Raw genomic sequence first — 12,468 nt, forward strand, 5'->3', positions numbered from 1 at the left:
GTCTGGTGCCCCTCCAAAACAAAAATCTCCTGTGGTTCAGTGGCTTTCACATCCAGAAGCTAGCACACTAAGCATTCAAAAGAATATCCTGATCTTTCCTCTAGAAGACACATTCCATTCTTATCTGACTCCCTGAACTAACTGTGACTATACCAGCTTATGGTCACCTTGGCTCGCAGGGCCACCAAATCAATGATTGCCCTGATGATGTTCAACTTTGTTCCGTCCTGTTTCAAGAAGCAATCTTAAATCTCAGCAACTAAGTACAAGTTCACATACATACATATTAATCCTCTCATAATTAAAAATACAAGATAATAGTTTGCTGATCAACGAACAAAGTATTTATTCAGCACCCATGTGCCAAGCACAGTGCTAGGCACTGTGGTGGATACAAAAATTAAGACATAGTCCCTGCCCTTAAGGAGCTTACATTCTCATGAAGGAAACAAAACTAACATACATGTAGCAGCTAGGAACAGTACAAGACAATATATGGTTTGGTATAAGAATTTTAGTACAGATTTGAAGCTTCATGAGGATTTAAAGAAGAAAATGAACTAGACTTTAGATTAAGATTTGAATGTTGAGTCTTGAAAGACTGAAGAGACTTAAATTGAGTCTCTGCTAGGTAGAAGTGGGAGCAACCTTCAGAGGAAGACAGAAATATGCATTTGATAAGGGCTAGGAACTGACTGCAGACTTTTGTGCAGAGTCGCTCAACCATAGAAGCAAAGTTCAAGAGCTTTGATGAAAACTCAAAATAATAAGTAGCTTAGTCATCCTGAAGAGGAGCAAAGGGCAGGACATTGGCTAACATAGATAGAACTCACCTGTCAAAGGAAAACACGGCCACAAAATAAAACAGTGGCAGAAGGCATGGCATTTCTAGGAAGCATGTTACACAACATGCCAACAGCTCCAATGTTTCCTAATTCCCAGAGGACCCCAGAGACAGTGTTATGGTTCCATTTCAAGATCCAGGATGTGGATATTTTGCCTCACACAAGTACAAAAGAAATATAAAAGACACGAGGACACAGAAGGATGACAGAAAAAGAAGTGGAAGAAACAAGTAGAAATTCATAGTGAAAAAAACACACCAAAGTATATAAAATGTATCTCCTAGGGAGATGCAATTGGCATGTCCATTCATCTTTAAATGAACATATATTGTTAATTCTATAACAACAAAACAGAACCCCTATGCTTTAGGTGTGCTTTTTGGCTATATCTGGTACAGTCCAGGAAATGCCTTAAAACTATATTCATGTACGCTTAATCGGTCTCAGAATCCCATAGTCCAATCTCACTTTTCTGTTGACTCATTTTTCAAAAAGGAAGTATGTTTGGAAGAATCAGAATCAAGAGGTTTCCTGGGGAAAATGAGGACTTTTCCTCGTATCCACGTAAGCACAGAGATCCTGTCAAACTACACAGGGGCAGGGACACAAATGTGGGATTGGCCAAACTACTAAGAGGCCAAGTGGCTGAAACTGGCATTCCCAGGGAGCACAGCATGGTATTTTGCCACTAGGAATTGACATCCTAAACACCAGAGACTGCTTTAGACTATGCATCCAAAATGCATTTCCTGTTTTACCCAGTCATTAATATGCACAGGTATTCGATACTTAAAATGCATTTCTTGTTTATCCAGTCAGTAATATGTACAGGTATTCATTACTTAAAATGAATGGCTGGTGAAGAGATTTTAGAATTAAATCTTTACCACAAAAATTCCACTAAGTAGCTACATCTAAAATTAACTCCAGGACAATAAATAAAATCTAAAGAAACTCATTTCTGGCTCAAAATCAAGCAATAATAAAAATAAATTCCTAAAAATTACCAAGAAGGCTGTCTTGAACAGAAACAATGATTAAACTTAAAAATTCCATGAGGTTCATACAATCTGAGATTGTCATTAAACTTAAAATATTTTTAAACAAGAGAAAAGCAACCCTGTTAAAACATATTCCATAAAATCCTCTTCAGTTAGTTATTAGCAACATGTAACATGCCAGTACTCATTTCATTGCCTATGCACATTCCACTCAGTTGTTAAGATGCTTTCCACCTCAAATGTTTACTACAGCTCATGTACGCCTATGTCAAGCTCTGAGAAAGCTCATTCTGGAAAGCAACTCAGCCAAAATAGGGCGATCCAGTCTAGGGAGTCCTGTGCCTATCTGATGTTAATGAAAACTATCTGAGATCATCTTTCTCGGTTCTGAGAAAGCAGCACAAATATGAAACAAGATGTAATATCTTTGACAAGCATTCACTGAACCATCAGTGTGGCTGCTTCCAAATACCCGAATTTCTACCTGAAATTCCAGGAAGGTGAACCAGGCACTTGGCTCAGCAAAGGTTTTGAGCTCTTCTTAAAATGAATGACAAGAGGAACACATGCCCAACTGCTGCCCATTCATATGCCACAAAGGGTGACCACTACTAATTCAGGCATTTCTTAGTGGAGAAGTTCCAGCTACAAGAGATGTCACAGTTGCTTTTTGTTTGCAGCTGATTCACATACAGATTCCTCTGCTACAAGAAATCACCCTCCCTCCTCTCTTCTGTGGTTTTTCAGACAGGGAAACATCTGAATGGCAGAAACCAATTTTTCTCCTACTGAGGCTACCACTTTGAACTAGTCAGAGTACGTAACAGCTGTGTATTTCCAATCTTGAAATCAAATCCAGTCGAAAGCAGTGGAGACATGAGGGCAGACATGGAAACCGCTGTGTTCAGATCTACGCAGGAGAGCTAGAACACATTACCATGATTTAAAAGATCACACGAAGCTTAAATACAGTGTGAGAGAGATGGAATTCAGTTTTATTTTGTCCTCTCTGAAACTTCCATTTACACCACGGCCTTGTCTATCAAAGAAGAGGAGGAAACATCCTGCCTTACGCCACAGAGCTCAAGTACCCATGTACTTGTCAGAGGCGGCAGGGTATCTGTTTCTCTGTTTTTTGGCTCCAAGAGGTTATACTTTTAGTACCAGCATAGTGAGGAACCCCTGGCAAACTGCTGGAAATGTCTTCTGTGTTAGTCAGTGTACCATTCCGTAAAGTGCTTCTGGAGTTAAAATCTGTCACGCTGTCAAAAGTGTCCACACTTTTGCAACAAGGGATAAAAGAATCCCAATAGGCATTTCACTGAGTCTTTCTCAGATGGGCCTCATAACTGGCACTGCTGCGTTACCCTCCAAGGCGCTGGCCCTCACCCCAGGCGAAGCCTCCTGGTCGCTCTTCAGGTAGTGGGTTGTAATTGGGATCCTCATCTGGTGTATCAAAAATAGTCCTCCTAAAACACACAGAACCGTTCAGTGCCAAAGTCATCTCAGATCGAAAATACTAGAAAGCAGTTTATTCCCACAGGGCTTCTACAGAGAAGCGTCACCTCTGCCTGCCAACTAAAGAGCTATTACACCTTAAAGGCTCCACAGTTACTTAACATTTACATTAACTTACCTCCTTTACTAATTTTTACTACAGAAGCAATAAATGCTGACAAAGTATCTGGAATAGTCAAACCCACAGGCATAGTCAGAATGGTGGTTGCTGGATGACAGGAATAGGGAATCACTCAATGAGCAGGTTTTAGGATTACAAGACAAAAACATTCTAAGGATAGTGGCCATCGTAGCACAACACAAGTGCTCTTTAACACCACTGCACGGCTCATTTAAAAATGGTTAATAGAATTAATTTTGTGTTGGGGTGTGCCGACTTAGTTTCAAGGACATTTATCACTCCAATTACAAAAGGAAAAGCAATAACATCTCAATAGTAAGGGAGTAACACAATTACGATATATATGAATCACAGAATATCATGTAGCTACTAAAATTCTGCAGGGCATTTATAATGGAAAAGTACCTCCCCACCCCCCTCCCAGACAGGATTTCTCTTGTGTAGTCCTAGCTTACTGGAACTGATTCTGTAGACCAGGCTGGCCTGGCCTTGAACTCAGAGATCCACCTGCTTCTGTCCTCCAAATGCTAGAATTGAAAGTGTGTGCCACCACACCCAGTTAGGGAAAGTAATTATTACAAATTAGAGTAAAAAATACATTTTAGCTGGGGGGGGGGCATGCTTTTAATCCTAGCACTCAGGAGGCTGGGGCAGGTGGATCTCCATGAATTCAAGTATACAAAGTGAATTTCAGGACACCAGGGCAACACAAAAACCCTGTCCCAAAAAACTAACCCCACCCCCTGCAAAAAAAACAAACCAAAACCAAACCAAAACCAAAACCAACAACAATAACAAAAAACGGATAGTCTGGAGAGATGGCTCAGAAATTAAGAGTACTTACTACTCTTGTAGAAGACCCAGGTTTGGTTTCCAGCACCCACATCAGGGAGTTTATAACCACTTGTAACTCCAGTTCCAGGAGACATTGTCCCTGGTCTCTGCAGGCACACACACCCATGTGTACAGTACACATAAAATGCAGGCATACAGCCTCATAAACACATTGATAAAATAAACCTTTAAAAGAAGCTAAAATAATGTACCTATTTTTTAAAAAGCATATACAGACAGTTACCCAATCCCATGTTCAGTCCTAAACACATCTTCATAAAAGCAACCCAAATGGGCCAAATAGGTAAATAGATTTTGTAAATGTCTCTATAATGACAATTTAAAAAGAGGTCATACATTGGATAGGGAGTAGGGATATACAGGAGTAGAAGGGGAGAAAGGGAGAAGTAGAAATGATGTATATATAGTAATCATGTAGGAAATGATCAAAAATGCTATGAAAGGCACATGACTACTTTACCAAAAGTCAGTCAAGGGAAACTGCTGAATGTAAGTAGAATTTCAGACAATTTTACTTCCTGTGGTGGTTTGAATACGTATGGCCTCCTTAGACTCATGCGTTTGAAAGTTAGGCCCATAGGGGGTGGTTCTATTAGGAGGTGTGGCCTTGTTGGAGGAAATGTGTCACTGTGGGGTGGGCTTTGGGATCTCCTATGTTCAAGCTATAACTACAGTGAGATAGACCAGTTCTTGTTGCCTGTGAGTCGAGATGTAGAACTCTTCCAGCACCATGTCTGCCTGCAGGCCACCATGTCCTACTACGTTTATAATGGTCTAAACCTCTGAAACTGTAAGCCAGCCCCAATTAAATGTTTTCCTTTATAAGAGTTGCTGTGGTCATGGTGTCTCTTCACAGCAATAGAAACCCTAATTAAGATAGTAAAGATACCCCTTCCTTATTTTTTTTAATTAAAAAACAATTCCTCTTGAAATGGATTCTTTGTATGTTACCTAGGCTGACATCAAATCTTGAATTCTTCTGCCTCAGCCTTCAGAGCAGATAGGATGACAGGCATATACTAGAAAAGTTCATTCTTCTCCTCCTCCTCCTTAAAGATGTATTTACTTCCCTTCTTTTTAGTTTTTTTTAAAGGTTTATTTATTTATGTATTTTATATATATATGTATTTTGTTTGCATGTACATCTGCAACCAAAAAAGGGCATCAGACCCATGGGATCACAGTTATAGATGGTTGTGAGCCACCATGTGGATGCTGGGACTTGAACTCAGGACCTCTGGAAAAGCAACCAGTGCTCTTAACTACTGAGCCATCTCTCCAGGCCCTTTATTTTCATTTTATGTCTGTGGTGTTTTGCCTGCATGTGTGTCTGTGCATCGAGTGCTTGCAGTGTCTGTAGAGGCCACACGATCACGTTGGATCCCATGGAACTGAAGTTATAAACAGTTGTTAGCAGCTATGTGGGCGTTGGGAATTGAATCTGGGTCTTCTTTCTAAAAGAACAGTTAGTGCTGCTAACCACTGAGCCATCTTCATTCTTTTTTTTTTGTTAACTATTCTACAACAGAGAATTTGTATCAAACCATTTTGTCATCTCAACAGAGCCTTTTTTATTTGCTTTTTAGACAGGGTTTCTTTGTTTCATTTTTAGACAGGGACCTAGCAAGTGCCCTGCCCCCCCCCATGTAATAGTTCCCAAGGACACAAAAATTTTAGCTCAAGAAACTGCAGAATAAAAATGAAGAGATGTGCTTCAAATCAGATTGCTTGGTGGTGGAATAGCTAGTCTGGCTTCAGCTCCAAAGCCTTTCCATTCTATTTCCCGGTGTGTCTCCACCACCTGCTTTGCCAGTCAGAACACCATCAGAAATGTCCTCTGAACTTTGTGGCTCATTCACTTTTCATTGACTTCTCTCAACTTGGGCATCAGCTTTCGTAAAGCAAGCAGGCTCCTTTCTGGGACCCAAGTTCTAGTGGTCACTCAGGACAATAATTGCAAAGTCACTCCCACAATGTCAAGAGCCCAGTAATCACAACCCTGGCCTAATCTGCTTCTGGCCAATCCAAGGGCTCCCCACTGCAGACACGTTGCTCAATCTGCAAACAGTGACATGAACTGCATGGATCAGGAGCTAAGGGAGTCCAAAATGAACCATGACCACGGTTTGTCTGCATGGAATGTGAAACATGGCGTTACCAAATACTCACAAAATAGAAGGTGTTTTCAGAATTCTTATTCCACCAGGCTGATTGGGAAATATATCTTCCAAGAAAAAATATATGTGCCCAACTGCAATACCTATAATCAACCAGAAATAAAGGATAAAAAGGAAGATTAAAATTTCAATTCTAAACCGGGTGTTGGTGGTGCACGCCTTTAATCTCAGCACTTGGGAGGCAGAGGCAGATGAATCTCTGTGAGTTTGAGGCCAGCCTGGTCTACAAAGCAAGTTCCAGGACAGCCTCCAAAACAATACAGAGAAACACTGTCTGGAAAAACAAAAACAAAAAACAAATCTCAATTTTAAGTTCCCTACCAACACAGGCTTTATTTAGGATAAGTATAATTATTGAAAATCAATGAACTAATATTATCTTTCAGATATAATTATTAAACAACCTTGCAATAGCTGTATATGAAGATTAAACAGAATAAACATGAAAGACAGTGACAAAATACATTTTCAGGTAAAAGAGCACAAAAAGCAATGATAAGATGCTTACCCAGAAGGTCCACAATAATTGAGTTCCCTAGTAACAAGGAAAACCCCATGAGCACCCAGGGCAGAAAGGGGGCCTGGAAGTTTAGAAGACCAAAGAAGTTCATTCGGACATATGGGTTCCTTCGGCTCCACACATACACCAGCATTATTGTAAAGGCCTGGCCTAAAAAAACTAAGCTCACAAACAAACCAAAAAGCTAGCAAATGGAATTAAGGAAAGTATCAACATGAAAGCATACTAGGTAAGGCTAAGTAAGAACTATAGATTGTCCTTTTGCTAAAATCTGAATTAGGAAAGCTAAGTAGTGAATGGCATTTTTAAACTATAAGAAGAAAAGTCTGAAATTAATTACCCAATGCAACTAGGGGAAAACTGGCTTGGGCTAAATTATCCAGATCATAGCTACTACAGACTAAATTTTTGCTTTTGTGATGCTCTTGCCTTTTTGGAAAACATTAATTCCTTTGTCAGTAAGTACAGTGAAGATCACTCCCACTGACGCCTTCACAGGTGCTGAAGCACACAGCACTAATCTAAGTCTGTTACACACAACAAAACCCTCCTCTTTTTAAACATATTCTATCAGTTTAAACAGTGACTTAACACACGTCTTACCAACTTAGTGAAAGCGAAGTCTCCCACCAACAGTGGTGTAACTGAGATCCTTCAGGACAACCCACCTGGGTTAAAAATTCCTGCTCGGTGGAGCCTCCTGTCCAACCTCTAGGCTTGGAAGCTGTCACAGTGAGCTGTGAAGTAAGTGGGAGCACCCTGAGGCTACAGTCTGGAGATCTACTTTTATCTGTTCAGGGTAGCTAGTGAATCACGGGAGACAGATGAAACGATTGCGGAATAGACAGTCTATTCTTTAATAGTTTCCTATATTCTGTTTGTTGAAGGATACAGTCATTAAAAATCCACCAAAAAGGAACATAAATACAAAGTCTGCTGTCCGACCTCGGAAAGAGCCTTCTTCTAGCATTCGACAGTAACGGTATCTTAAGTTTCAAGTTAAGAAAATATTCAGGGCACACATTAAAGATAAAATGCAATGAACCACTGAAACATACTTGAGCTTCATACTACATATCAAGCTGCATTTCTCTAAGAATGTTTAAGTAGTAATCTGGTTTCTTTTCTTCCCATCAAGCATTTTAGGCAACAACAAAACCAGCACCGTATTTTACAAAGCTGGTTCCTGGCTGGGGAACTAATTCAAACACTGCATGAACATGCTTCCAGTCACCATTACATCTCTTCCAGTTTGTACTATTGTCTTTCCCAGGTTCAAACACACATGAATTTGCACCATCCTTGGCTTGCCAATTTGGAAGAAATCCCTGCAAAGAAGCCTCGTATAGTCCATAAAAACTGTAACAAAAAACCTTTCATAAGGAACTTATCAGAATGATAGCCTATGCAGGAAACACAAAAACCACCCTAGGAGTTAAGTCCCAACACCCCTAAAGGCCCTCTGTCTCCTGCGGATGAGCTGCAGTGCTGGGTGCAAGAGGAGTGAGTAGCTGAGCACATCTAATCACCATCTGACTCTCTGATTACCACGGCTCTTCCTGTCTTCCAACCAACCTCCATGCCAAGTCCAGCAGACATTTTGGCACTCACTGTTTTTTCTTGCAATCATGGTCCCCACTCTCATTAAGCCATTCCAAACCCTGGGGAAAATCTGTTGAGTTACCAGTGTCTTGGGATGACTTACCATTGGGCCAGCTGATGCTGACATTATTTTATAAATATGCCTACAATAAACCACAGCTTAAGGACACTAATCTTTTAACAGTTGGAACCTCCTATGTAAACAAAAGAGCTACAAAGAGTTTCAAAGTATTACAACCTGATTACAAACTACAGACCCAGATGTCATAACTAAAATGTTCTAAAAAATAAACAAGAGTAATAGTTTCAGCTTACAATATACTAAGTGAACCTAAAGTTTTGATGTTGATTCCACTTAAAAGGATACAGAAAAATCATGTTAAACAAAAAATTGAATCCAACTGGACCAAAAAATAAGAAATTGGTGATTAGCCTCCATATCTGCAAGGGGGAGAGGGGCAAGAGAAAGGCACATTAAGTAAAATACATAACCAGGAAACATTTCTATAATAAAATAAAAGCAACATTCTACAATGCTGAGGCTCCAAAGTCCTAGTTGTCCATTCAAATGTGATACCCAACCTGATTCTGAATCTGATTCTGTGTGTGTGTGTGTGTGTGTGTGTGTGTGTCTGAACGCCTTTAATCCCAGCACTCGGGAAGCAGAGGCAGGCGGATCTCTGTGAGTTTGAGGCCAGCCTGGTCTACAGATCAAGTTCCAGGACAGCCTCCAAAACAATCTTGAAAAACCGGAAAAAAAAAAAGACCAAAATATATTAATTGGACTGTGAAATTTATATGGATGATAGGACAAAAAAATCAAAACCACAATTATCTTTTATAAAACAATACAAAAAAACCACACTATGTGGTTAAGCAAATCATGGAAGCTGTCTGAATAAAAAGCTAGGTTAGTTTGCAAAACAGAATATGTGTAGTCATTGTAAGGAGGAGTTTACAGGCAGTACAAACTTCAGGAACCCAGCATTTAAAGGTGCTGAGAAAAAGTTCCTATATTAGCCATATCATCCTGATGGAAAAATTCTCCAAAAATTAATGCTCCAAGAGTCAAGGAAAGACACAAGAGCAGTCTCACTTAGACAACCTACAACTACTCACAAAGTTTTATATCATTTATGTGATCTTAGTAATTTTGTAAGACAAAAAAGCTGATGTGACTGTTCTCACCTCACAGATAAGGAATCTTAAGACTTAAGGCATGCAGTGAGGTGGAGACTCTTGATAGCAAATCTAGAACTAATTCCAAACTTAATGCAAGAATTTAATCTTGGCCAGGGATGATTGCTCATGTCTATAATCCTAGTACTAAGGAGCCCAGGCAGGAGATCACTTGATATTGTTAAGTTCAAAAGTTGCCCAGGCTACATAAGAGACCCTATGGTTTTGTTGTTGTTTAAAAATATACATGGTGATGCACACCATGTGATCCTAGAAGGCTGAGGCAGGATGATACCACAAAACCATACCAGCCACAGCTACAAAACAAACTATCTCAAAAAATAAACAAAAAAACAAACCAAAGAACTTAACCCTAGGCAGTCACACCATGCAAGTCAGTAGGAAGCAATCCTAGGAAAGGCCACAGGAAAATACTTAGAAAAGACATTATTGGAGGGCTGACTGCTTTCATACACCATTAAACCCTCCATTACTGGCAACTATTTGCGACAATTAACGTTGACAGTCACCTATAAGACAAATTCTGGGCAGTCCCTCTGTAAGGGAGTTTCTAGACTCAGTCACTTGAGGTGGGAAGGAAAACACTAGCTGAGAGGGCAATTCCATGGGCTGGGGTCCCAGAACTACTAAAGAGGAGGAAGTGAACTGATCAATCTACTCTTGTCTGTTTCCTCACAAGAGGGCTGCAATGGGACCAACGGCCTTAAGCTCTACCAACTAACCGAGGGCCAGATAGTCAGGTATTCTATCACAGTAGTGAGAAAAGGAACCAGCACTCTGTTCACATGGAAACAATCCAGTTTTATGGGTTACCTGCACCTAAGAGTTCATAGAATCCTCATCCCAGTGAGGACACTGCACATAAAAACCCCCAAGTAAAGCTGGGTGGTGATAGACCATGCTTTCAATTCCAGCACTCAGGAAGCAGGCAGATCTCTGTGAGTTCAAGGCCAGCTTGGTCTAGAGAGCGAGTTCCAGGACAGTCAGGACTACACAGAGAAACCCCATATCAAGAAACCAAAATAAACCAACAAACAGCCCCAAGTAAGGGTGAGAGATGCTGATTTATCTGAGGGCACACAAAAGCTGCATCTTGAAGGGCAAGCTAGAGTTCAGCGGGTACAAAGGGAGTGTAATACATTTGGGACAGGGACCAGCATGAATAAAGCAGAATTACATCCTCCTGCTTGATCTGCTGGTGCCAGGCTCCACCCTTGGCGATTCAAATTTGGTATATGAAAAAGAGCTCACAAACAGCTAGCAGCTCTTAAGTGATTCTGGAGTCCAACCAGGCTGCAGAATTCCTTATTTACATCTCAGTAAGACATATAATCAGAGCTCATCCCCTACCCCTGGATTATTTCTGAGACTGTATCTGACAGGTTTTATTACTTACTAAACAATAAAGAAAAAAGGTAGTGGAAACATTAATCATAGTAGCCATAGACCACTTACTTGAAAGTGTTTAAAAATTAGTTCAGGATTGAAGTATAACTGAAAAGGTGTGATCAATTCCAACTGCTGAAATGGAAAAAGAGCTTCTTAAATCAGATCAATGGTAAAACAAAATTTCAGCGTTTACGACAAAGGGCCAGTAGCTCTAATAATTTCTGTTGTTACTTGGGAGTAAATTTCTGTCTTGCTTGTGATGGCTGGTAAGAGATTCTCTAGAATTCACACAACCGTTTTGTATCCTCAATACACAATGCAAGTTTGATGTTGCAATATTTGAGAGTGATATAAGGCAGGCAGGTGGGGATATTTTAGAGCAAGACAACAGCATCTTTTACATGTCGCGTGGTCAGTACCTGAAACAGCTGGGCGAGACAACTCCGAATAAGAGATTCGAGGCCCCACTACCATCAGGACTAGATACAAGTGGCCAGCTCTTATATCCACGGGCCGTCTTTTGAGAGATGTTTCCAGACCACTCGAGATTTATTTTTCCTTAATACAGAAGTCTGTAAACCTAGCGGACCTTGCTCCCACTAGTCACCTGGCCATAGCTGGGGCTGAGATACATATTTGGGTGGGCGGCTCCCGCAGCTCTGACTCGCTACAGGTCTGGATTTCATCTCTCGGTAACTGACCTGCCCCTTCATGGAGAGCACTTCCTTTTCAGGTCACTGGCTTGGCACCCTTGGGACTATCCCGAACCCTAGAGTCAGCTCCGGATGTCTCCACCCACCCCTGGGACCCAACCCTCTGGGCTTCTCTGCGGCCCAAACCCGTTTTCTGAAGACCCAGTCATAGCTAGCCTGAAAAAGGAGGACGTGGCGCCACAGCTGCTCACCACGGCCGCGGTGGTGAGGACGCAGGCGGTAGTGTAGGCACGGCTGACCGGCGGGATCTGCAGGTACTCCAGCCGGAGGCTCTGGTACGCCATCTTCCCCACCGCGCCTGCCCCCCTTCCCCTTCCGCCAGTATGCCAGGCGGCGGGGCGGACTCAAAGCCGGCCTCCAAGCCGTACCACCGCTGTCCAATCAGCGCCTGGCACCCGGCCAGCCACCAATCGCTGGCGCCTTGGGGACCGCTCACCCACCAATCACGAGTTGCGCTTCCGCGTCGGCCCATCCTTACTTCTCTGCCTACCAACGAAGAGAGAAAGTACCAGTTCCTTCCGCCAATC

At 41.5% G+C, this 12,468-nt stretch overlaps 1 protein-coding gene across 3 annotated transcripts; it reads right to left on the reverse strand.

The window, feature by feature from the left end:
* Positions 1 to 321: 321 nt before the first annotated feature.
* Positions 322 to 12,440, reverse strand: Derl2 (derlin 2). 3 transcript variants are annotated; one of them, XM_040749050.1, is made up of 7 exons: positions 12,420 to 12,440; positions 11,295 to 11,360; positions 9,007 to 9,080; positions 7,930 to 8,023; positions 7,026 to 7,221; positions 6,510 to 6,600; positions 322 to 3,315 (listed from the first exon to the last, which is right to left on the reverse strand). In XM_040749050.1, exons 3-7 carry the CDS (start codon positions 9,015 to 9,017, stop codon positions 3,210 to 3,212), a joined length of 498 nt encoding a protein of 165 aa, XP_040604984.1. In that variant the 5' UTR covers positions 9,018 to 9,080; positions 11,295 to 11,360; positions 12,420 to 12,440; the 3' UTR covers positions 322 to 3,209. The 3 variants fall into 3 exon arrangements, with proteins under 3 accessions (XP_040604984.1, XP_005067508.1, XP_012967169.1); XM_005067451.4 differs by lacking the exon at positions 12,420 to 12,440 and adding an exon at positions 12,133 to 12,288; XM_013111715.3 differs by lacking the exons at positions 322 to 3,315; positions 7,026 to 7,221; positions 7,930 to 8,023; positions 9,007 to 9,080; positions 12,420 to 12,440 and adding an exon at positions 12,133 to 12,289 and having other exon boundaries at positions 6,535 to 6,600.
* Positions 12,441 to 12,468: the final 28 nt, after the last annotated feature.

Source organism: Mesocricetus auratus, unplaced genomic scaffold, assembly GCF_017639785.1.
Source record: "Mesocricetus auratus isolate SY011 unplaced genomic scaffold, BCM_Maur_2.0 Super-Scaffold_100007, whole genome shotgun sequence".
NCBI classification, from domain to species: Eukaryota; Metazoa; Chordata; class Mammalia; order Rodentia; family Cricetidae; genus Mesocricetus; species Mesocricetus auratus.

Bases quoted from the DNA above. Each gene is read 5' to 3' on its own strand.
- Derl2 (XM_005067451.4), bottom strand. From the start codon at position 12,225: ATGGCGTACCAGAGCCTCCGGCTGGAGTACCTGCAGATCCCGCCGGTC. The intron at 9,081-11,294 runs GTAAGTGGTCTA...TCCCCCTTGCAG, and splicing joins TAATTTTTAAACACTTTCAA to ATATGGAGGCTAATCACCAA. The intron at 7,222-7,929 runs GTATCCTTCAAC...TCCATTTGCTAG, and splicing joins TTGGTGGATTTTTAATGACT to CTTTTTGGTTTGTTTGTGAG.